General features: G+C 41.0%; 1 protein-coding gene across 2 annotated transcripts; it reads right to left on the bottom strand.

Moving 5' to 3' along the window:
• Positions 1-93: 93 nt before the first annotated feature.
• Bnip2 (BCL2 interacting protein 2) lies at positions 94-22,058 on the bottom strand. 2 transcript variants are annotated; one of them, XM_048423822.3, is made up of 11 exons: positions 21,925-22,058; positions 16,623-16,729; positions 16,012-16,079; positions 14,991-15,167; positions 12,975-13,151; positions 10,984-11,086; positions 9,965-10,096; positions 8,644-8,730; positions 8,445-8,543; positions 7,812-7,847; positions 94-5,031 (listed from the first exon to the last, which is right to left on the bottom strand). In XM_048423822.3, exons 2-11 carry the CDS (start codon positions 16,670-16,672, stop codon positions 4,980-4,982), a joined length of 981 nt encoding a protein of 326 aa, XP_048279779.1. In that variant the 5' UTR covers positions 16,673-16,729; positions 21,925-22,058; the 3' UTR covers positions 94-4,979. The 2 variants fall into 2 exon arrangements, with proteins under 2 accessions (XP_048279779.1, XP_048279780.1); XM_048423823.3 differs by lacking the exon at positions 7,812-7,847.
• Between the last annotated feature and the right edge of the window lie 3,632 nt (positions 22,059-25,690).

The raw sequence follows: 25,690 nt of genomic DNA, 5'->3' as shown, positions 1-25,690 counted from the left end.
TGCAGGTTGTAAAGGCCTGCTATTTGAAAGCCTCACCAGATAATTCAGTGTAAAAAGTTAACATAATTAAAAGATGAAAACAAGGCACAAATGTATATTCCAACTATTTTATTAAAATGCATTAATGTAGTAATATGTGCAACAAATTAGGACACACCACTGTATTCATAACAAGCCAAAAGGATAGTGCATTTTGCTGCTAAGGGGCTGCTCATTAACTGGTATCACAACCTGTGTCCCGCAAACAGATTGAATTCTCACCGAAATAACAGTACTAGACTAGTAAGCACAATTTAAAAATAGCAAAAAAGGTCACAGTAAGTTAATTTTGTCTCAATGACAGCATGTGAACTTGTAATGAAAATATTTTTGATATGAATCAAAGTGCAATAGTGTCTGATGAACTCTGAATTGTACTTTTGTGACCAGCACCAAGGCTGTGCAAGCCAGCAGCCCTGAACATCAATGTTTACTAGTTCAGTTTCTCTAAGAAAACAATGAGGCAACTCTTAGGATGGCATTACCTTTGGAAGTCTGTAAAGGAAGATACAATGGAGTAGCTGACAGCTATCAAATTTTTGTTTTGATAAACATACAAATACAAATATTTGTATAAATATTTGATAAACATACAAATACAAATATTTGATACAAATACATAAAAACTTCAAATTCCAAAATTTTAAACTATTGTAGGAAGTAAACAGCTATCTGAAGCAAACAGCTTACTGTCATTGTTTACTAATTTGAATGCACTAAGTGTTGCTCCACTCCACGCCACCCCAGGGCAGGTCTCATCTACACACCACCTAGGTGTCTCCAAACTTGCTCCAAACTCCCAAGCCTGTCTCAGCTTCCAGAGTACTGGAATCACAGGCACATGCCATCTAGTAGTTGATTTCAAGTGTTGTATGTGTATTTTTCATAGCACTTTAAATTTGGTTCCACAAGCATTACATATTACATGTAATTGCAATAAAACGTCCAAATTGCAAGGCCCTCTTACTCTTCCATATACTGTTTTGTTTCAGTTACTGTTCAGAACTTTAAAGCTCCATTGTTCAGCCTTCTGCTGACCTGATTCAGAACTCATTCAGAATCTCAGAAGGGGAGCTGAAAGTGAAGGGCTCCTCCAACAGGTCATTTTGTACTAGCTTTGAACAGTGGGCAGACGGTGTCTTGTCTCCTGCTGCTGCCCCAGTTCTTGATGGTCTTAACAACTCCCACTCCACAATCCCATTCCCTAGGACAAGATAAACTCACTAGCACAAAGTTAGCTTGGAAGTATATGGATTCCTCTTATTTCAGCCCTCTGAGATGTGATAGATCCATTTCTGAACTATCTAAATAAAATAGGGGCAGAGGGAGTGGAGTCAGACATATGAGAAAACCAGAGCAGAATGGGGTGGCCACCTCTGTAGTCAACTATCTCTTCATATCTGATCCAACACTGTAACAATTTTCTACACCCCCCCCCCCCAACACCTTTTGGTTTGTTTTAAGACAGGGTTTTTCTGTGTGGCTCTGGATGTCCCGGAACTTGCTTGGAGGACCAGGCTGGCCTCAAACTCACAGAGATCCTCCTGCCTCTGCCTTCTGGAGTGCTGGCATTAAAAGCATGTGCCGCTGCCACCACCACCTGCCAACGATTTTCTACGTGTACCACAGGAGAAAGAAGGCCAAAGCTTCTTTCATGCAGATCTACCAATTCCATCAAGGAACTGCCTGCTCGGCTACATGCATCCTAGTGCTGATTCCCAGCAGAGTCGTTCCCTGCAACTCGCGACTGCCTCTTCACGTCCCTGAGCACTCTCATGCATGCCGCAGGGATGTGACATAAGTCCTCTGGAAGAATACTGTCAGGGAGCTGGTGACATTAAGTTGTGACACTTGGCACAGAAGCCAATATTAATGTTTGCTAACTGCAAAAGGCAGTAAGTGTCTCCACTTTGACACTATGTCACTGTTCAGACCCATTTCTATCTAAAGTCGAAAGAACAGAGAACAGGATTGTCATTACAAGGGTCACTGGCAGTCTCCTTTTCAAGTCATATCTTATGTGATCTCTGCTTTCCCTTGTGGATACAGGAAATAGAACCACCTGCTGCCATACTGAGTATGAGGAACACTTTTGGTGGCATATAGGTAACATCCAAGTCTTTCTTTATAATGGCCTTTTTCTCACTTTATCTTCTAACTCTGCTTAGCACCACACTCCCTGGCACCACTTGCGTCCTTGAGTTAAAGGCTTCAATACGGGGCAGAGACATCACACTTCCCTTGGTGCTTTTTCAGGAACACAAGCTGAACACAGAATCACATTATTTTCGAAGAACAACTTTTGATACAAAGGGGTAGTAGAGCCAAAGTGTAACAAAGATGGTAATACAAACATAAATTAAACCTGTCAAGTTTATCCATGACCTCAGCAAAAAGTCAAAGAATTATTCTATGCATTTTCACCTGAATTAGTAATGGAAATTAAATACAATGATGCAGGAAGATGTTATACCATTACCAGTTTAAGAATCAACAGAGTATGACTTTTCCTCTAGCCTACTAGTCTTCAACCCAGACTCACAGGCAGGTTTATATTTATTGTGGATGCAGCCCTATACCACATTCAAGTGTAGGTGAAAGCAGTTTTCCCCTGTAATTCAAGTTGTTAGCAGTGTTCCCTTTTTCCCTTGAGTCGAGGGTTTGCTATGTAAACTAGATGGGCCTCAAACTTACAGAATCTCCTCTCTCAGACTCCCTAGTTCTGGGATTCAAGGCATATGCCATGATACCTGGATGTCCATCCTGAATTTTATTCATTTAAAAAAGATTTAGCTTTGTGTATGTGTGTGTATGGCACTATGTATGCCACTATGGTATGCAGCAGGTGCCGAGAAGCCAGAGAGGGCATCAAATCCCCTGGAGCTGGATTGCAGGTGGGCATGAACTGCCCGCTGTGAGCACTGGGAACTAGACTTGGAAGTGCTCTTACAGTCACTGAGCCAGCTCTCCAGTCCCTCCATAAAGTCCTTCAACTTTATGTTCTAAACTGAATATAGGCTACTTCTACTCTTTAAAAATTTAGGGAAAAAAAATCACTTCTGAAAAAAGTAAACAAAATAAAAAGCTGAAGCTACTGTCTGTATTTTGAAACTGAAGATCCAAGTACTTTTTGTGGAAGAAAAGCAGTGACAAAGCTCAGCCTATTTGGAGGAGAGAGGCGGATGAGACCTTCTACCAGCTACTCATGATTCTCGGGGTTGAGTTCAGAAGGATGTCTACAGAACTATAGAGCCCAGGCAGCCTTAAAATCATAGAGCTCTGTCTGCCTTTGCCTCAAAGTGCTGAGATTAAAGATGGATGCCATCACGCCTGGCTCTATACAGCTCTTCTAAACTTCCCTTCACCAACACAAGTCAAATGGTTCTGGCTCAGCATACTACAATGACAGTAGCATAGGACTTGCCGGGGGAGCTGGATCCAAGCTGAAAGGCTATGGAGCAATATTTTACCCAGAGTCCTCCAGCTTGACTGTGATTGTTTTAACTTAGCAGGTCAAATTTATACCTGCAAAGGACAAAGTAAAGAAAAATTCCCTTTTGCAATAGAAGCTTAACACTAAAAACTGACACTAGGAAAGGTCACGTGTTCAGTACAGGAGGGAATAATCTAAGTTTAGTTCATACCTATTTAATTTTGCTTTGCTAGGTCACTCTTGTAAACAGCTTACAGTAAAGACTGGGTGGTGTGAAGCTGATACATCAACTAAATATGTACATGCCAGACAAGTTCATGACACAAGACTAGACCAAGTTCTTGTTTGAGAATTACTTTGTAGATAATTAAACCCTGCTTGGAGGCACAAATAAAGTTTATTTCAATGTTCAGTCAAGGTACTTAACCACATGAAATAAAGACTTATGTACAAAAAAAATGTCATCCTGAGTGCATACCAGTGGTGCTCCAACACTTAGAGGACGGACCCATATCTAGCACTGTCATGCCACCCAAAAGCTACATGAAGACCTATCTGCTCAGATCAAATAGTACTGTGGTCAAATAACTGACAAGGAAGTACTCTGGATAAGTGCCCCGTGAGAGGATGTCAATAGCAGCCCATCTGCTCTACAGATGCAGCTGACCGTGAACACTGACCACAGTCTGCATACCTCACAGCATCACACACGGACACAGCTCATTTCACCACGTTAGCGAACATAGTTTAAGAGCTCTCTCTCTCTCTCTCTCTCTCTCTCTTTCTTTCTCTCTCTTTTTTAAACAGTTCTGACTTTGGGTAAATGTCCCTTATATACATATATACACACCCTAAATACTAGCTTCTCAAAATCTCTCGTCCTAACACGTATTTCGAGAGAAAAGTGAGCTGTTCACCTGCCTATACTTCCACCACATTAAGAAGCAATGTGCTTTCAGGTGAGGAGAAGCTCGGGCTGCTACTACTGACAAGATCATGTGCATGACCCTAGGTACTCCGCATGAGTTTAACTGTCCCTGCTTTAGGACAAATCAGCCTAAGCTACCCAGGAAATGTATCCAACCATTTACAAAAACAAGTCTTACATGCACTTTACATTTAAAATTGTGTGTATTCTTCCACGATAGGTACACACTAAAAAATATTGCCCCCAACATAAAAAATATATATTATTTCTTTCCTTTGTCATTTATGTATATAAATATTTTACTGAAGATGCATCATTCAAATAAACAAATGCAAAAATTGCTTTATATAAAGTGTAGTTCTCTGCCATTCAGCAATATAAAATGATTACAATATAATTAGTCATTAAGAGCTAAATTCAAGAATTGCAAACCATTACAGCAGTGAACAGTCCCTTATACAAGAGTCCACTTGGAAAGGAGTCAAGTAAATTTTGTAACAGATTACATAAAAACTCGAGCCATGAATGCACTACGAGCTTCCCTGGCGCTCTTTGTCTCATCTGGACAGGACGCTGAAGCTACTGCTCACTGTTTGGTGGTTCTTGTTTTCCATTAAGCTCTTGATCAACTCTGTTCAATGAGAAACACAGGTAATTAAAAATAACCAAGACACTGGCAACCAGACAATTTCCTTCAGAAAAACAACTACTTTTTAGCACAGATTATTCTGTTAAATAAACAAAGCCTTGCAAACAAAGCAGATACAGTAGAAAGAAAAACAAGCACAAAATAATTCCCCAAAGAAACAGTACACCGACAAGGATACAAACGCCACTGTTTGGGCTATAGGATACTTTATGTTCACCGTCATAAACATCCTAAGAGCCCATGGCTTGTAATTCCCCTACAGCAGGAAGTTTAGTAGGTGAGATTGTCAAGAAGAAGGAACTCTCTCAAAAATGACTACTAACTGAGATTTAAATATATCACTAAAGTCACCAACTGATCAATTAATTTAAAATCCAGAAACCAACTGTGTTTTATAGAATGGTAACTATTTTCTGAAATTCACAGGTATATTGTGTACCAAAACCTTCCATTTATTTTGACAATAAGCCATATGGACTCAATCAATATTCAGGAATATCTACACGAGTTACAAAATCTCACTGGATTAATGTTGGCTTGGCCAGAAGTTCTACCAAAACTTAGGTAAATTGAAATGAAAAGATAACATGACAACAGTATTAACTCTCTGTAACAGTATGAACAGCTGATTGGAGATGTTTAAGTGACGTTGGTACAAAGCGGGAAGGTACATTTCACATCTTTTCCCATCCCTACTATCACCTGGATATTTGTCAATCAAAAGTAAAAAGCTCTGGTCTGTTGTAAAAATACAGTATGTTGGCATCAAAGATTAGATACCTACTCCTGTTAAGGCCTACAATATACAGCCGATCTTTTCAATATGGACTATTGTTAAGAAGTAGTTGTAGGCACTGCTGAAACAAGACAACCTGTCTGGCTATAAACCCCACATTGCAGAAAGAAACACTTAAAAGGACTTCAATCCTTAGTTCCTACCAAACACTGGGAACATCCTCATCTCTGGGATTCTACCTAACAGATGCTTGCCATACCTACAACCCAAAGTTTGGTTTTAAACATATTTCTATATTTAAAACTAATTGAAAAAAATTGTTTCTCAAACTGACCTTTCAATGCTAAAGAAAGTTCTGTAAGAATTAAATGCTGAAAGATATATGTAATTGCCCTCCTGAGGACTGAACAGAAGCAAAAGCTGAGAAAAATTTACGTGTGCGCGTGCGCGCGCGCACACACACACACACACACACACACACACACTAGCAGAGTGAACATAGATTAAGAAAAAATGAGAAAGTGGAAGAGGCCACAAGGGAGGAACATTCAAGATGAAATAACTGTGACAGGTTTCAAACAATGAAAATAAAATGTTTGATTTCACTTTTTATGTGATGCCTGATTATTTTTGACAGTTGATCAAATACTAAAAGCTTTTTAAAAAGGGAATTATCAGTACATTTCCTCAACAGAAGCAACTCTTTTTTTGACATAGGGTCTCTCTCGGACTCTGTCATCATGGTTGTCCTGGAACTCACTCTGTAGACCAGTCTGGCTTCAACTCATGAAGATCCGCCTGCCTCTGCTTCCTGAGTGCTAGGATTAAAGGTGTTTGCCAGCCTCCAATTCTCAGCAAATCATTTTAAAGTCTAGAAGGTAGGTGGCTTCAAACTACTTTACAATTATCGATGCTATTTTGAATTTCAGCCACTCGTGTGGCGTATACACAGCATTGTCTAGAGAGGAAAGCAGAGCCCGTTACCCAAGCCACTGCTAACATCACTTAGCGAGTCTTGGTTAATCGGAACAGTGATGCACAGAAATGTCATTACGATTCTTTTACATGGTTAGCTGAATTCTTTCCAAAAGAATCAAAGTGTTCAAAATTAAGATTTTACCAACAAAGGTTCTAACTGGTTCCACAGATGGGTACAGTAATACATATAAATTTCTTATCTTAATTCCTAAGATCATAGTAAGTGATATTTTGCTAATGTTGTTAAATTTTTTTAAAAAATAAAATCTATTAACAGTGGGTTAACAGTGGTATGGTGATAGAGAGCCACAACCTCACATTCAGAGACTGAGGCCGAAGACTGTGAGAAAGAGAGGTCAGCCTGGGCTACAGAGTAAGAACGTCTCTAAAACAAAACAAGACCCGCAAAACTAATAAATCAGACCCAAGGCCTTCACTTTTCTACACTACTCTGTAAAGTGGTAAACTATTTTATACTCTACCTTTCATATTTCTAAAACATTAATAAATGAAAGGTTGTTACACTCAAAGCAAAAGTCTTCAAAATTAAAGTGGAAATCAGAGTTTAACTGTTAAATGGTACACTGAAGTTTAGGTATTTCATCGCATGTAGAGTCTGACTGGTTAGCAGGCTATTTAATTTAAGCATATAAAGAAAACCAATGTTGGTTAGCCAAAGAGTATATGCATTGTAAATATAACCATTGACCCCGAGGGAATAAGCTGTTGCTGGAAAATGTCTGTGTAACTATTTCAAAGGCACAGTGGGAAAGTCTTCAAAGGCCTGGGATTTTAAATAGCAGCCCAGTCATTTCCCTGGTTCAGCATTGTATTCCGACCAGCACAAGAAGGGCTTTGATTCCTAACAGGCATTAAGTATGCTCATATTCGAAAGGAGCTTGGGGTTTGCTCTGTACTGGGCTCTGGGCAACATTTATATTTACAAGTGCTATTCTCTCTGTTTGCGAGCTAACCAACAGCAGCAGGGTTAGTCTGCGCGATGCAAATGGACTAGTCTATATGCAACCCAGTCAAGGTGTGCATGTACCTTTTTTGTCTCTTTTTAAACTTTTCTTCTTCATACCTTGGTAGGGAAGAGTTATTTCAGTAAATGCACATTATGAGATTTAAGAAAAAAAAAGACTGACAGTGTAAGTTTGCAGGCACAACTACAAAATGCTAATATTTAACACATGACGTAGAAAATAAAAACTGACTCATTAAACTCTGGTTTGGATACAAGTAAGCCTAAACTCTGAGACCACAGCACTGGGATGCCAACTGTTTATGCTGACAGTCTCACCAAGTCCCTTAGAAGGCAGCTGGAGGTCAACTGTGAGACAGAAAATGCTAGTCTCCAGAAAATATTAAGACCAAGTTAATTTAAGCAACAATTCATTTCTTTAGCAATATGAATGTTTCAATAACATGGTAAACTCATTCCATCTGGGAAAGCCATATGTCAAGTTGAGAAGTTATTCTTTAGGCCTGGTACTTCAGGAAACTCTCAGGTTATAAACAGCATTTCACACATATAGGATTCATGACCAGCCATCAGCTCTGGTAATGTAAAAATGCTGCTGTATGGGGGAGGTATGGGCAAGGTTTCTTGTCCTAGAACAGAGCGGAAGGAACTCGCTGCTCCTGCAGACAAGAGCAGAAGGACGAGGACAGCACGCACCGTCTGATGCACTCTGGGATGCCCACATACTCCATGGGAACGAGCTCTGCGAGCTCCGCCAGGTTAAAGACGTATCGAATTTTCTGACTGAATTTTGAACTAGGGAAGAAAACACAAGCAATTATCTCAATATTTCTGACACATAAAACTGACATTTCAATACAAGAAACTTGTTTTTAAAGGGTCTTCAGAAAATTACCTGATAAATGGTCTTGTAACAGCCAGAAGAGTTCGGATAAACCAAGAGGGGTGGACAATAATTAGAGACTTCAGGTTTTTCCGTAATCTGGGGATAAAAAGAAAAAAATTACAGAAATTTCTATAAATTATAACACAAGAAGTTAAACATAAGCAAATATGTGCAAGTTTGTACTAAATAACTAAAAAAAAGTCACCAAAATTTGTCATTTAGGTATAACATTTCTAACAACAAGAAAATGCATTTATGAATTCTAAATATCTCTCCTATGCTGTGAAATAAACTTTCTTTCACTTGGGTAAATTCATGTCCTCTTCTGTTGTTTTCTCCTAGAACATAAAGTCGTATCCAGAGCTGTCCAGCAGGAAAAGAGTTCATACCGAACATAAAAGCAAACCATTGCTTCTGTTTGAGTCTGAGAAGAAACTGGCATTTGTTTCTAACACCACGAAAAGCACCAACTTGTAAGGAGGACAGGACAGAGACAACCAAAGGACAGAGCAAAGGACTCAGACCCAACCATGTTCTAGAGATTTACAAATCTCCAATCATAAGGAAAGTCTCCTTTTTAGGCACATGTATATGATTTAAAATAAAAAATCACAAAGGATAACTGACATGTTTGCTTATGAAAGTAAACCTATTAACAGGCCTCAGTAAATCAGTTGATCCGGCTAAGGTAAAATCAAACCACTAGCAAGAGTAAAGCTGCCCCACTGGCATGGACAAATGACTCTCAAGAGAACACACTTCTAACTTGTTCTGAAAAACTACAGCTGAGCTAGTATCCTGATGAAACCTAAGAGCTGGGGAGAGGGCCCAGTAGGCAAAGTGCCTGTTTTGTAAGCATGGAGACCTGGGCACCATTGCCCAGAGCCATGTAATCTCAGCGCCGGGACACTCTAGGCACCTAGCTTAGCCGAATCAGTGAGCTCCAGGTCCTCGTCAGAACTGTCTAACAAGGTGGATAGTGCCTGAGGAATAACCTTAGGCTGACCCCTGACTTCCACACAGAACTGTGCAAAGCAGTACAGGAACATTCTCCATCCTTTCCCAAGATGAGTAAGAATGTGTTCCAAATGACAGAACAAAGAATGGAGAGCAATCTTGTGTGTTCTGAGTAATTAAAGCCACTCTTACTTAATACAGCACAGACTTAAGTTATTCTCCATGACACTGTATAATGCCATTTTTAGAAAATAAAAACATTAAGAAATTGATAAGTACAACTGAAGAAAATGATATGGTATCTTTAAACAGTAACAAAAAGTATACTTTAATAAAAACCACTGTAAAAATCTCCCAGCTAAATGTACAGTACCGTCTATCAATCTGCTGGTAGCATCTCCGGAGCCAGCCCAGACTGGGCATCTTCCTTCGGGTTGTTGCGCCATTTAAGTAGATGATCATGTAGTTCTCCGCGACCAACAGCTCTAAAGTGCCAATAACATACCTATAAAACAAATTCAGTGCATGTCTTAGTGCCAGTAACATACCTATAAAACAAATTCAGTGCATGTCTTAGAGTCACTAATCAGAACTGAACTAGGCCCTCCAATTAACACAATTCCCTTCTTCCCCCCATAATGAGAGCAAACACCTGTAGCAGGTTATGATATGACTGTTCAAACAAAGTCACACCAAACCCACAGACTGAATGGGACTGTGTGCGGTCAGGGGAAAGGTGGGACCCGGGCATGATACACACTGCTTTTCTCTGTGTGTGCTGTGGAGCTTTGCAGTAAAAAATGAAAGATGACACTAAGCTGAGAAAAAGAGGGACTGTGGAAATGAGAAAGACCTTGTCAGCTCATCATGCCGAATCTCCAAGGACAGATGTAATTTAGTCACATAATTTTGAGATGGTCAGTTAGTTACCTCTTTCAACAACGTGTTTCCAAATAATGAAGTTGGTAGATAATTTATTCTAATTTTAAGAGGCATGTTTTTTCTATTGAATTGGTAAATATAGTTTCATGTAATGCCAAAGGACTTGGGGACTCAGAAACAGGGTAACGTCTATATTTTGTTACTAGTGTCACCTACTGGGGTATACACACGCCAAGCTGGAGCTGTCACTGAGATGTATCCCTAGTTCTTTTTGATATATTGAGGCAAAGTCTCATTAAGTTGCCCAAGTTGGCCCTAACCTCAATTTGTATGTAGTTCAGATGCGCCATCAACTTGTGATCCTTCTCCCTCAAATTTCCTGAATAGCTGGGATTACTGTCCTGTACCATCAATGCTTCTTCCTAATTTTTACAAAGCTTAGTTCACTAGCATAAACTGAGTCTAATTAGCTCCAAATTCTGTTCAAACATCTTATTAAGACATACTTACTTAAAGAGATTGTCCATCAGATATCTATAGTTAGGCTGACCACTTTCAGGCATAAAGCAGACAGCAAATACAACAATGGCATTTAAACCATCCCCATAATAGCCTGAGAAGAAAAAAAAGGGTAAAATCTTCAGCACAATTTCACTCTGAAGGATTATCATTTTTAATTTTGTGTGTGTTTGTGTGTGAGAGAGAGAGAGTGCAGAGTTTCCGGATGAATGCCGACCGTAAAGATGAGCAAGGGATACATCTAGAAAAGTAAATTCAGTGGGAACAATTTCATATGAGAAAGAAAAGCCCATTTGGCCAGTGTTGGGACTTGAGGCTATACAACACGTTTTATCCAGTGAATTGCTTGCCGATAACGAAGATGCTGAAACTATCTGCCCCGCATGGCACAGCTGGAGCAGCAGAGTGACAGCTGCAGTTTCCTGGCTTTCTGGCCCACTTCCCAATCTTCTAAGGGAATGAACTATTTCCGTGTATCTCATAAACAAGTGGGTGCCCCACTCAACACGTGGAATCAACAGTGCTCCACTTAGCTAGACGAGCTGTGCACAAAGTGAAGAAAAGGTTGTAGCCAAAGCTCAGGGCAGCTTGTGCCCACACTGCTGCATCCTAGTCACATACCAAACTGTAAGCAACTCATACCTAGCAGCGCTGCAGCGGATCCAGTTTATTTGGGCAATCAAATATCCAGTGATAGAGACTAAACTAGAAACACATGAATGAAGCTCAAAACTCTGCTGAATGGCAAGTAGTGCACACCATAGTCACATGGAAGGCTGACTACGGGACAGGATGTGTAGTGGCTTCTAGAGAGGATGGACTCACTGGAGAGGGACGGAGAGCTTCTTGGAGAAAGTGAAGTGTTCTATATGAGTAAGGGTCATACCCATGTGTGCATCTATGTACATGTTTATGTATACTGAGAGACATATAAGCTTTTGTTGACATTTATCTATGTATTAAGATAAGTAAAGTGTAAATGCTTACAAAGGGTTCGAGAAACTAGGTCTTTTTGAGAAGTAAACATATAGGGTTCAACTACTGTACTTTTTAAACTTACAGCAAACATATAAAAATAATTTTAAAAAGCTATTTGTATGGTGCCCATGGAGGCCACAAGAAGGTATTGAGTTCTATGGGACTGGAGTTGCAGATTGGCTGTGAGCTATCATGTGGGTGCTGGGAATTGAACTTGGGTTCACTGAAAGAGCAGTTAGTTCTCTTACCCATCTCTCCAGTCACTATATAAATATATTTCGAGACAGGGTTTCTCTGTAGCTTTGAGGCCTGTCCTGGAACTAGCTCTTTTAGACCAGGCTGGCCTTGAACTCACAGAGATGAGACTGCCTCTGCCTCCCAAATGCTGGGATTAAAGGCATACACCACCACTTTTAATCTATATAAGTAATTTTTAATTGTACTTTTATTGTTTTACTTTAAGTCTTTTATATTTCTGGGGCTGGCTCCGCAGTTACAAACACGGGCTGCTCTTCCAGAAGACTCAGGCTTGATTCCCAGCTTTCACATGGCAGCTCAAAAACATTTCTAACTCCAGCTCCAGAGAATCTGATACCCTCTTCTGGCCTTCATGGAGTTAAGAAACACACAAATGGAGGTGTCCAGACATACATACAGGCAAAATATCCAACCACATAAAAAATGTTAAAACAAGGCCAGATGGTTGTAGTGCACGCCTTTAGTTCCAGCACTTGGGAAGTAGAGGTAGGTGGATCTTTGTGAGTTTGGTACCAACCTGGTCTACAAAGCAAGTTCCAGAACCACCAAGGGTACACAAAGAAACCCTGTCTTGAAAAACCAAAACCAAACAAACAAACAAAAAATACCCAGAAAAATCCTTTTATATTCTGAATTTGAATATATTTTTCATTTTCATTATTCTTTCAAAATAAACTACTATCTCTAGGCACATTTCCTGACTGTATTTAGAGCTAAAGATTCAGAGGATGCTCCCTAATCCTTACCTCCATGGCTAATAACTTTTTTGTAGGGTTCGATTGCTTTCATATCCACCCTGTGGTCCTGTTCTCCAATCCTGAACATGCGCCAACGGCGCCCATCTTCCTTTTCTTCTGTGGCTGTGTATTCAGTAATTGAGCCTTTCCTAATGACTTCAGTAGTTTTGGGTTTGGGAAGATCATCTGTTAAAATAAAAGGCTTTTCAATCACAAACTGTCATTTACATAATAAAAATCAAAACTGTATGTTAACCACTTTACTATCTAGATTATTCCGAGTTTTCTGTTTTCTTATTGGTGTTCTGATATGCTTCCCAGGCTAGCCTTACCCTCATGGGCTCAGGTGATTCTGCCTCAGTCTCCCAGTATCTGGGAAAACAGCTGCACACCACCTGAAATTAGCACTCACATAACAAGAAAAGATTTGTTCTTACTTAGGGCCAATTTATGGCTTTAAATTCAGTTTCAGAACTTTCCATTGCCCAATTCAACAAAGCACAAGTTAGTGCATCATTTACACCAGCCTTAGGAAAGACAGAGCTATCACAATCTTACTACACATGCCTCACATGCCTTTCCAGAGTCCACTCAGGACAACAGTGTCCATTAGGGTTACTAATATAGCTTACTTCAAGTAACCATCTGACAGCCAATTGTTTTTTAGTACATACATTAATTATAAAGCATTGTAATACAAGATAGAAAGTGGTTAACTACTCAGTGATCATTTTCCATTTGATCAGTTTTATAAAGCAGTCATATACTTTTCTGAAGAATACATGCAAAAATTTACATAAATTAATACTAGCCAAAGCACCAATGATTACGTACAATTTACATTTGCAGATTGCAGTTTAGTTGATTTAAAATGAAGGAATGATTTTTAAAACTTTAGTATGACAGTCCTTACCAAAAGATGGGGGGAGGGGAAACCTACTGCATGTTAGTTGTTTCCAAGACAAAGCTGTTAACGGAAAATTTCCTTCCAGGCAATGACTACAGCAGCATTAAGGAGAGAAGAGACAAAACACACAGGCAGAGAACTATTTCAGTGTCTGTACAAAAGACTGCTTCTTAGTGGGCTGCTTACTGAACCGTAAAACAGGGAAGAAAAACAAAAGAACAAAAGCTACAGAGTACCATTCTTCATTACCTATAAAGTGTCTACAGCTTAAGTACAATTTTGATGCAAAATTCACTTTAAAGACGAAACAAAAAGATTATCAACATTTGTCTAAATATTATAGTCAACTACTGCCTAATTCTAATGCACAAAAAGGAAAACACACACCAATGCTTCTGAACACAAACTAACTAATTAGAACGGCAACGGCAGATTGGGGCCAAGCACTCACTGCTTCAAGGTGAGAGTTTTACAGGTACAGCAGCCCTCAGCACCTCTCCTGCCAATCCTTAGACATTTATTATTATTATTATTATTATTATTATTATTATTATTATTATTATTATTGTTATCATTATTATTTGAGACAGGATCTATGTAGTCCTGGCTGACACTGAAAATGCTGTGTAGACCAGGTTAGCCTGGAACTCGAGACTCTTCTGCCTCTGTAGTGCTGGGATTAAAGGGATGTGCCACCATGCCCAGCCCTTATGTGTTTTCAGTATACTCCTAACAACTCTTTAGAGGACTTTTTTCCTTACTAGATTGACTGACAAGAAGATACTGGAATATTAGGCAATACTTTTGAAGCAACTATGAAAAAACAAACTTTACAATACTGGGCAAGTAAGAAAAAACAAAACAAAACTAAACTAAATGAAAGCTACCTGCATAATCTACAGTCTTGAAAACTTCAAGTATTTTCAGAATCTTCTACTTTAGTAACAAACTTAGGAACTGCAGAAAAAATAACATATTTTAAACAAAATCCTTCAATGGATTTTAGCAGGTTTCATGTTTAATATTTGGACATATCCTACTTTTCCTAAAGAGAACACCAGGTAAACATTATAATATAAACACTCATTCACAAAGCTCATAGGAAAGAAGTGAATTACCTTCCCACTCAAACTCATCACTGTTCTCTGATGGGGTGTCTAAGCCTTCCAGGTCAACCTCCCCACCTTCGTCCAAATCATCCGACCACACAGAGCCTTCACTAGGATCCAGGGTCAGGCTGATGTCTGGGGCCATTAGTTTCTTACGAACTTTATTTCCATTAACTTCTAATGAGCCTGAAATTGGAAAACAAGAGAGAAGACTGCTCAGATGCCCCAGTTGAAAGAGAAACATTTTAGTGACTTCATTTTTGAGAAAAACTCTTAAAATTCCAAAGCATTAATTTATAAACCTTGGTTGTGATCACTGCCACTACTTTTTTAAAAAGACATATTTTTATTCTATTTATTTTTATTTTATGTGTTTGGGCGTTTTGCCTGCATGTATGTCTGTATACCACATGTCTGTAGTGCCTGAGGAGGCGAGAAGAGTTCATCAGATCCCCTGAAACTGGAGTTATGGGTGCCTGTGAGCTACAATAGAGTTGCACCTGCTGTGAATTGAAGCCAGGTTCTATGAAGAAGCAGCAAGTGTTTTTGTTAACTGCTAGGCCACCTCTCCCAGTTGATTTTTATTTTAAAATATGTGAATAGTGTGTATCTCTGTGTGAGTATGTGCACACTGTGCAGTGCCCGCAGAGTCCAGGAGAGGACACTAGACTCAGAGAACTAGTTATAAACATTGTGAGATGCCTGAGGTGAACTTTGAGAATAGCACTCACTTGTTTTAAAAGAATTATTTACTACTGCTTCTTTGTCAAGAGATCAAGAATGTATCAATGTCCTTTTAAACAACAGAGGCAGACTTCACAGTTCTTATTAATATGGTCTTTTTATTCCTTATAAAAATTTCTAAAACCAAAGGCATATTTTTTATGAAGTTAAAATACTCAAGGATTTGCCAAAAATTTGCCTTTTGGTTCCCCTATCAGAATAAAAATTCAATGTGTCTTGTTTTCCTCTCTACAAAGAAATGTGTCCAAAAGTAACACAAACTTCACTGAAAATCTTCAGTTCTTACCAGGTTGGCTGTCTGGACCAGTAACATCTAGTATATCTGCTTCAATACTGTCATCTTCTGGTAAAGGTCTAGAAGACAAAGACATATTCTTTAACCCAGAAGTTCAAAGATTCATGAAAAATACTGCTCACAGTTATAAAGACTAAAGCTGAGTTTCTTAAGCCTTACAAATCAGTTTGTATGTGTGTGTATGAGGAGGTGAAAAGATAATCTCAGATGTTCCTCAGCACGTCCACTATGTGAGACAGCATCTCTCACTGGCCTGCGACAGGCCAGTGTGCCCTGGGGATCCGGTCCCCACTTCCCCAGTGCTGGGGTTCCAAGTGGACACCACTATGCCTGGCGCTCCACTCACTCTCGCAGACAGCTGACAGCCCATTCCTCTACCAGGCCGAGACCTTAGCTGAACACAGCTAGAAATCTGAAGTTGACAGGATTAAAACAACTATGAACGATCACCAGTCACATATTTAGTTAGAAAATAACTTGTGCTTTCTAGAATCCAATGATCACGTGTAACCTTTTCGAAGTCCAACATACGCAAGCTGTCATTTCAATAGAGTAATTTTGATGCTTTGTTCCAAATCCATTTAATAAAAAGTATTGCTCACATTGGAAAATCTTCATCCTGCCATTCTTCTTTCAGCTCCACACCTTCCATCCTCAGCCTGGATTCAATGTCAACTTCCAGCTCCTGGCAATCCAGGCAGCCGAGGTCCTGGGAGGGAAAGACGGACAAGAGCTCAAATTCCACTTTATTTATTCCTCATCTGCTGCAAAGGTGCAACAATCCCACCCAAGTTCACATCAGCGCTCCAGCAGCCACAGAGGCTTTTAGTTCAGTGAAACCTGACGCTGGCTCAGATAGACAAATGCCTTCTCTAGCACAGAATCATAATCAAGCCTCCAGTCAGGAGTGATTCTAGAACCTGCACTGGTAACTTACAGGCACATGCGTACTCACCAGAGCGCAGTGCTATGCAGCGTTCACAGTTCCTCCTCTTCATTCCTGAGTCACTTAGAGTCTATCCAGGAACTTGTCTAGCAAATGACCTGTACTAATTTCTGATGTGCTTTCCACTTGTACCACGCCTCTCTCATAGAGCATGCTTTCACATATACAACTATGCATTCTAACTTAAGCTTCAAAGTTTTAGTTTTGTAAGAAAGTGTAAGAATTCTCACTTAAGGTGGAACATTGACTCACCTTCTGTCTGACAGAATACAACATCTGAAGTACACTCTAAGTCACAAAGAGGAGCTGGAGAGATGGCCCACAACTACCCGAGACCCCAGTTTCGCGGGTATCTTCTGACCTCTGATGGTACAGCATACACACGGCACACAGACATGCAGGCAAACACTCACATATAAAATAAAAAACAAATCTTAAAAAAGAAGTCACGACAATCAGTGGTAAAAAGCACCACAGCAGCTGACAAATCGCTGAAGCAAGAGGAATCACTGAAATTCAGTTCATTTCCATTAGAGCAATCAATGGAGCGAGTTACTACAGACAGCACTAAACCACGTTTCTGTCTCTCTTTCTCAAACATGTTCATGCCTGTTAGGCTGTCTTCAAACTTGTGACCTTCCTGTTCCAACCTCCGAAGTTCTGAGACTAAGGGCATGGCCGTGATGCCTAGCTTCACATTTTTAACTCACACAGTGTAGATGGAAGAATAAAAATAAATAAAACAATGAAGTAACAGTCCATATATCACACCCACACCCTTCTGCATTACTTGATTTAAAAAAAAAAACTGCAGAGCATAGCGGATGGTGCATATCTTTGACTCCAGCACTTGGGAGGCAAAGGAAGGTGGATCTCTGAGTTTGAGGTCAGCCTGGTCTATAGAGTGAGTTCCAGGACAGCTAGGGTTGCTATACAGAGAAACCCAGTCTTGAAAAACCAAAGTCAAACCAAACCAAACCAAACCAAACAAAAAGCTACCTCTCTAAATAAATGATGAGAACCATTCACATTCATATCAAATGATATTCTAAAAACAAACTACAAAGGAAGTTAAATCCCTAATGTGTTATGTTTCATATAGCGAGTTAAATCCATTCCTCTAATAACTAGAGGTCTCTACCTCCCAGATTACGTACTTATATTTGGGGAGATCTCAAAGGGTTTACATTTTGTAAATCTATTTATTAGCACAGAGGGAAAAAAAAGGTAAGCTGTCAACTTTGTCACTGAACTACTTGCTGGGTAAATAACCACAATAGTTCCTGGTCCTGTCCTACCTTTCTATATGGCCTTTTTCAAATAACGAGAAAAAAAAAATCTCAGCAATAACAGCAGAGTCTGACAGCTGCAATTGATAACTTCTTCATCTTAGCACAACGCTCAGCCCTTTACAAGCCTAACAGTGAAGGCATACCATTACTAGGCAAGTCTTTGCTCAACCCCTTAAACTTGTTTTGCTTACTGAACTATATAAATAGGATTCCTGTTAAAAGTTTTTCTTAAAATGTTATGAGAATACTTTGTGAGAACATAAATACACACAATATAAATTACTGCTGGCAAAACTATTCGTTATTTGCTAGAAGAAACATTTCTCTTATGAAACGGCTCTAAACTGCTTCATTGCTTGAAAGAGAACTTGTTCAAAACTTTTCATGGAGGCTCAGGTTTGCAATCCCAGTTCTCTGGGGCCTACAAGAGGAATGCTGCTGAATTCAAGACTAACTTGGGCTACATAGCAAGACTCTGTCTTTTCAACTACTAAAATAAAACAACAAAAAGAGCTCTTTATACACAGGCTTGTAATCTCAGTTATCGAGGCTGAGGCGGGAAGACTGCATGTTCAAGGCCAGCCTGAGCCTCTGAGTTAGACAGTCTCAAGATAAAACAGGAAGGCAGGGCTGGGCTGTAGCTCAGAGACTGCTTGCTCAGCATCTGGGGCCCTGAATTCAATTCTCAGCATCGCAATCAAACCCAGAAAGCCCAACTCCTTGCTCCCTTGCAGTCTCCACTTCCTCAAGTTTTACTCCAATGGTCTCACTCATGTGATGTTCATACACCTCTATACATTGCCGTGGGTTCTTAGTTATGGGGATGATTATCTAGGCTAATTAAACAAAGAGGGGACAGAGAGAAACAGCTAACTCCATCATTCCATCAAGAACTCTGGGGGCAGCACACTAGGTGGATAAAAACAGTCAACAATTGAGCTCTGTTCTGGGAAGCACTTTCTCACCGAGCAGCTGTAGGAACAGGAAACAACATGAGAGGAGTTGAAATAAGCACAACGGCTCTGGAGGGAATCCGGACGCCTCTGACTCACAGGTTTGCTGGTTATTTCCCAGTTTTGCTTTTAGAACCTTAAAATGTCAGAATAGGGAAATAGTTTTGATACACTTATGTGCCAAACTCACATATTTCCACAGTACTAGTCTGTCTAGGTAGCTCGGCAGCACATCTCTATGCCAGGTATCTGTGGCAGTCGTAATGAAATCAACAGCCTTTGACCCCAGTCAGGATAAAAATCAAAGATGACAGATTCCTGTATGCACAGCTTAGGATGGGTGGTGTGAATCCAAACAACATGGAGAGGGGAAAAGCCATATGCAGTTTAGGAAGATGAGCAAGATTAAGTATTAGGATCCTATCTTGCTCTACCTAGGCTGTGACTAACAGTTCTCAAGGTAACTTTACTATCATGTAGTTTAAGCACTGCTGCTAGAAATAGGTGCACACTGAAACCAAGTGGCAGAAGGCCAGTACTGACACAAGAGGTTCTGCTTTATTTATGACGAACAGCCTATATACCCTTGAAACTCAACAAAAAAATCCCCAGAAATATCCTTCAGATTTGCTTATCATTGATCCCAAAGATAAGATCATATCCTTCTGAAATCATCTTTTTTAAACACATACACACACACACATGTGCACACGCACACCAGTGCACACAGGCAGGGTGGGTGGGTTAGAAGTGTGTGCCTTTAGCAGGAGAGTAGGACAGTTTTCAGGTGTGGTTCTCTTCGTCCACTTTGTTTTGAGACAGGGTCTCTCATCTATCTTCTTAAATCACACACACTCCCAGCTAGCCAGCCGTGAGTTTCACAGAGATTCTCCTGCCTTCTCCTTCCATGTTGCCATAGGACTGCTGGGATTATAGCTGACTTTTTATGTGGGTTCTAGAAGTCAAACTCGGGGGGGAGGGGGGTTCAGGTTTTCCAGGCAAGTGCCTTTACTGGCTGATCCATCTCTGCTACCTACTATCATGTAGGTTTTTCAAGAATGAAATGAAATACTTCCACAAAAATGGTTGCGCGCTCTCTCTCTCTTAACAAACTAGAATGGTTTGAGAGAAACTAACTTCTTTCAAAATTGTGAAAAGATAGCATAGGATAAACACACATCTATAAGAATACATTTACTAAACTATCAGTATGCAGAATGTACCGGAGATGTGTTGACACCACTGCCCCAAAGGGTATTCCAACTTTACTAGCCATTTTTACACCCATTAGCGACAAATGATTAGTTCGTGCTCCAACCGACCAACAAACGTGTGAGACAGAACGTGATGTTATTATCCCTTTATCTTAGATGGGAGGCAAAAGACAAGACACCACATCCTGATTCCCAGGCCTACAGCAGAACTGTCTGCAGTAAAGTACACTCCAGATCACGACCAACTCACCACAGGTCTGTAACGCCTGATTTGGTTATACTTAGTGTGAACGGTAATGTAGTGCCTAAAAATGTAACTGTGCTGATTTATGGTAACTTAGTTCCTACTCCATGCACACACTCGTTTCCCACTTCCTAGTCTAACAATCTCTAGTTACAGCTAGAAAAGACTTGAAGACTGAGAACGGCATTTAGGAAGAAAAAAAAAACACCCCAAAGTTTGAGTAACTTAACTAGATAATTTCAATCCTAACTTTGAAGAAACATCCATTCATAAATCACAGAATTTCTACAAGTGAAGGTTAGAAGGCGGGCTCAGTGGCTAGGCATTCTGGCTGCTCTTCAAGACACGATTTCAGTTCCCACCACCCACAATGTCGGTTCACAACAGCCTATAACACCAGTTCCAGGGGGTTCCAATGCCCTCTGCAGTCGCCCACACTATGTGCCATAGACACATTAAAATTTTTAAGAAGAATGAAAAAAATTCTACAATTGCTCGATTCCTATAAGACAAAGTACGTTTCATTCAAGATGGGAATTTAAGAATAAGGAAAAAGATCATTAAAATAAAAGTGAGGCTAAAGAATGAAATACGAAGAAAAACAATCGCAGATGGTCGGCACTAGAACTACCTTGATAAACACCATAAGAGCCGTGCCCTCAAAGACTTCCCAGGACAAAGGAAATTTCAAAGTAATATAATAAAGATCCAAATAAGTTTCTGCTTGAACGTCAGCTGACCTAGGGAGTATTCTTCAGTGGTATCGGGTGCGTATAGCAATCCAAAGCATCCTGACCGGTATTTAAACGAAGAGGTTAAGTGTCTGAAAACAAGCAGGGACCGGGCATTGACGTGCACACCCTATCCCGGGATAGCAGCCTCTGGACGGAGCGAGAGAGCTTGATGACTTAAAGGATGCAGCTTGTGTACGCCTCTGCGTCCATCCCCCGAGGCTATGGGGTGTACTACACGCCCAAGTTTCTTTGTTCGGCTCCGGACTGACGCCGGAGAGGAACACGGAACAAACGTGGCTAGGGGAAGCCAGGAACCGGGAGGTTCCGCCCCAGGCACTCGGCCACAGACGGAAAAGGAAGGGGGCGCGAGGCTGGCACCAGCACCCGGGGCGGGGCCCGGCGGCGCGAGGACCCGGAACGCGACCAGGCCAGTCCCCGGCCGCCGCTCCCGCCTGGCCTCCGGTCCTCCCGCAGCCCTCCGGCTGCGCCCCAGCCCGACCCGCTACCCCGTCCGCGCTTACCCCGGAGGAAGCCGCGGCCCCCTCGTCCTCTTTGCCCCTCCAGGCCGGCGACGTGGGGCTGACGGCCAGGTCGCAGAAAGCGGCGGCGGGCAGAGCCCGCTGCCCTCGGTCGGCGGTGGAGACTGGGCCCAGGGCTTCCCGGCCGGTCGCAGCTGCAGTCCCCGCGGCAGCAGCTGACCCGGATTCAGTGCGCACACCCCGGCGGAAGTGACCACCTCCGGACCGGCGCTGGGCGAGGCTGAGGGAGGAAGCGGAGACGGAGCGTCATCCCCAAATCCCCAGCGTCCCTCCTCTCTGCGCACGCGCGGTTGTCCTGGTCGGCTGTCCTCAGCCTGCTGAGTTTCTGGCTTGCAGAGGAAGAACGTCTTCCAAGGCTCTCGCTCTCTCTTTCTGTTTCTGTGGAGACATCACTTTGCTGCCTGAAAGGGCCAGTACTTTCTTTCTGTTTGCCTTTACTTAACATTACGTTAACCACATTACAACGTGAATGCAAAAAGAAGGGTCCTTAGAAGAATCAACTTTGATAGAATTCGCCCATGTGAAGAGCTTTTCTCTCCAGCAGTGCTTCTGGGAGTAATTCAGGCTCTCGCGTGTCCCGGGTTGGCCTTGAACTCCTCCCTGGGTATTTGAAATAACCTTGAATTCTCTGGCCCCAACCTCTATAGAGTTCTGGGAGTACCAACATGATTGTTACCACACCTTTTAAGTGGTAGCAGAGATGGAAGGAGAGGCTTGCTGCCTCTGCTGAGATCTCATTCCCTCACCCTTTAAAACGTGCTTTTCCCAATTATTTGTGGGTCATATCTTGATGAAACAAATGAATGAAAAAAAATGAAGTCTTACCTTAAATACTTTATCATCTGTGTCAACAGTCCTAAAATCGGCCTAAAATCGACTGTTGTAAAAACACTTCGAAGGATCTCAATTTCTGTGCGGACCAGTAACGCTTTTCTGAAGGGCTTCAGTCTATGAAGCGTACTTTAAAGAAGCATCAAGGGACTATTATTTTGAAGGATATAGCCATCCTTCTTAGAAGTTGCACTTGCTTAACCTATAAACGGTCTAGCAGTTAACTGGGCAGTTCTATGGGGGATGGTAAGTCAAAAGAATTTTAAATTGACCCCAACCACAGCACTTTGCAGTCACAGTCCACGTTTGCTCTTTGTTGGCAGAGCTAAACGTTCTGTGGCTTACCTATAAAATGGGGAATAATGCCTACCTCACAGGGCTTTTTTAAGAGAAACAGTACATGTTTATGAATCGAGTGCTTGGAATATTGTGATCACATGTTAGGCATCGTTATGTCCCCTAGCAATCTCTTTAATTACTGGAGGGAAAACATGACAAACCAATTAACAAAGTTTTAGGAAACCACTTGGGCCAGAAAAAGGCATTTCCTCTTCAGTTACAGGGTGTTTTTTATTTTTTTCTTTTCTTTTCTTTTAAAGAAAACAAACTCTTTTTTTTTTCATTTTACATACCAATCTCAGTTTTCCACTCCCTCCCCTCCTCCTTTTCCCTCCATCTATCCCCCCCATCTCACCTGCCATTCACTACTCAGAGAGGGCAAGGCAAATTGCTTTGAGGCAGAACCAAGGCCCTCCTCACTATATCCAGGCTGAGCAAGGCATCTATTCAAAGAGAATAGATTCCCAAAAAGACAGTACAAGCAGTAGGGACAAATCCTGGTGCCACTGCCATGGCCCCACAGTCTGCCCCAGCCATACAACTGTCACCCACATTTAGAGGGACTAGTTTGGACCTATGCTGGTTCTGTCCCTGTTCGACTGGAGTTGGTGAACTCCCATTAGCTCAGGTAAACCCAGGTGTCCCCATCATGGTCTTGACCTCTTTGCTCATATTCTCATTCCTCCCACACTTCAGCTGGACTTTGGGAGCTCAGTCCAGTGCTCCGCTGCAAGTCTCTGCCTCTGCTTCCATCAGCCATTGGATGAAGGTTCTATGGTGGTGTTTAAGATCAATCTGATTACAGGGCAAGGCAACAACAAATAAATGGGACGTCCTGAAACTCAGAAGCTTCTGTAAAGCAAAGGATACAGTCAGTAAGACAAAAAGGCAGCCTACTGAATAGGGAAAGATCTTCACCAACCCCACATCAGACAGAGGGCTAATCTCCAAAATATATAAAGAACTCAAGAAATTAGACATCAAAATTCCATATAATCCAATTAAAGATGGGGTACAGAACTAAACAGAGAATTATCAACAGATGAATCTCGAATGTCCAAAAGACACTTAAGGAAATGTTCAACATTCTTAGGCATCAGGGAAATTCAAATCAAAACAACTTTGAGATACCATCTTGCATCAGCCAGAATGGCCAAGATCAAAAATACCAATGATAGCTTATGCTGGAGAGGATGTGGAGTAAGGGAAACACTCCTCCGTTGCTGGTGGGACTGCAAACTTGTACAACCACTCTGAAAATCAGTATGGCAGTTTCTCAGAAAATTGGAAATCAACCGACCTCAGGACCAAGCAATACCCCTCGTGGACATATACCCAATAGATGCTCCATCATACTACAAAGGCATTTGTTTAACTATGTTCGTAACAGCATTATTTGTAAAATCCAGAAGCTAGAAACAACCTAGATAAACGGTTTTTTAAAAATGTGGTACATTTACACGTTGGAGTACTACTCACAGGAAAAAAAAAGACATTTTGAAACTTGTGTGCAAATGGTTGTAATCAGGAAAAAGCATCCTGAGTGAGGTATCTCAGACTCAGAACATGGTACGTATTCACTTAAAAGTGGGTACTAGCTGTAAAGCAAAGGATATTGAACCTATAGTTCATGATCCTAGAGAAGCTAAGTAACAGGGGGAACCCTTAGAAAAACATATATAGATCCACCTGGAAAAGGGAAATAGACAAAATCGTCTGACAAAATTGGGAGCATGGGGGTGGGGGAAGAAGGGAGGGTGGAGGGGAAAGAGGAGGGGAGATGGAGACAGGGAGGAGAACTTGAGGGAACAGGATAGTCGGGATGGAGGGAAGACAGAGATGGGAGCAAGGAAAGAGATATTTTGATTGACGGAGTCATTATGGGGCTGGCAAGAGACTTGGCCCTGGAAAGATTCCCGGGAGTCCACAAGGATGACCCCAGCTAAGACCCAAGAAATAGAGGAGACAGTTACAGGTTTTTCATAGTTCCTGTTTTTATTTCAGGTCTGCAGTGTGCAGAAATCCCCACAGGGTGGCAGAAAATCGTTTGCAGTCATGCAAAGGAATGAGGTTTTGTGGTCTTGAGTTTCTTTCTTTTAGTAAGTTTGTCATGAAATAAACTTGATCCATGTTTGGTTCTAAGTAGACTATGCTGATATATTTTCCTTTTATCTCCATTTCATGAACTATTTATACTTATTGTTGAAACATTTGAAACTATAGAGAAACCGAAAAGATAGTCATTATGAGTAGTTATATGTATAGATCCTCAAGATTTGGATATACATATATTAATTTCATGTCCTTCCAAAAATCAGATAATGTTAAGTTTATAGTGTATTTATTTAAAGATTTCTAAATTTATTTTTAGTTTTTTTTTAAAAAAAATTACGGTGCTTGGAAATGAACCCAGAGCCTCATGCAAGCACTCTACGTGCAAGTCACAATCCCAGGTCTCAGCACTCTACCACTGAACCACGATCCCAGCTCTTAGCACTCTGCCACTGAGCCATGATCCCAGGTCTTAGCACTCTGCCACTGAGCCATGATCCCAGATCTCAGCACTCTGCCACTGAGC

This window comes from Myodes glareolus, chromosome 4, assembly GCF_982192425.1.
Source record: "Myodes glareolus chromosome 4, mMyoGla1.1, whole genome shotgun sequence".
NCBI classification, from domain to species: Eukaryota; Metazoa; Chordata; class Mammalia; order Rodentia; family Cricetidae; genus Myodes; species Myodes glareolus.
This window is presented reverse-complemented; position numbering and strand designations above follow the sequence as displayed.

Bases quoted from the DNA above. Each gene is read 5' to 3' on its own strand.
- Bnip2 (XM_048423822.3), bottom strand. From the start codon at position 16,672: ATGGAAGGTGTGGAGCTGAAAGAAGAATGGCAGGATGAAGATTTTCCA. The intron at 15,168-16,011 runs GTAAGAACTGAA...TTCCAATTTCAG, and splicing joins TGGTCCAGACAGCCAACCTG to GCTCATTAGAAGTTAATGGA. The intron at 13,152-14,990 runs GTAATTCACTTC...TTATTTTAACAG, and splicing joins TGATGAGTTTGAGTGGGAAG to ATGATCTTCCCAAACCCAAA.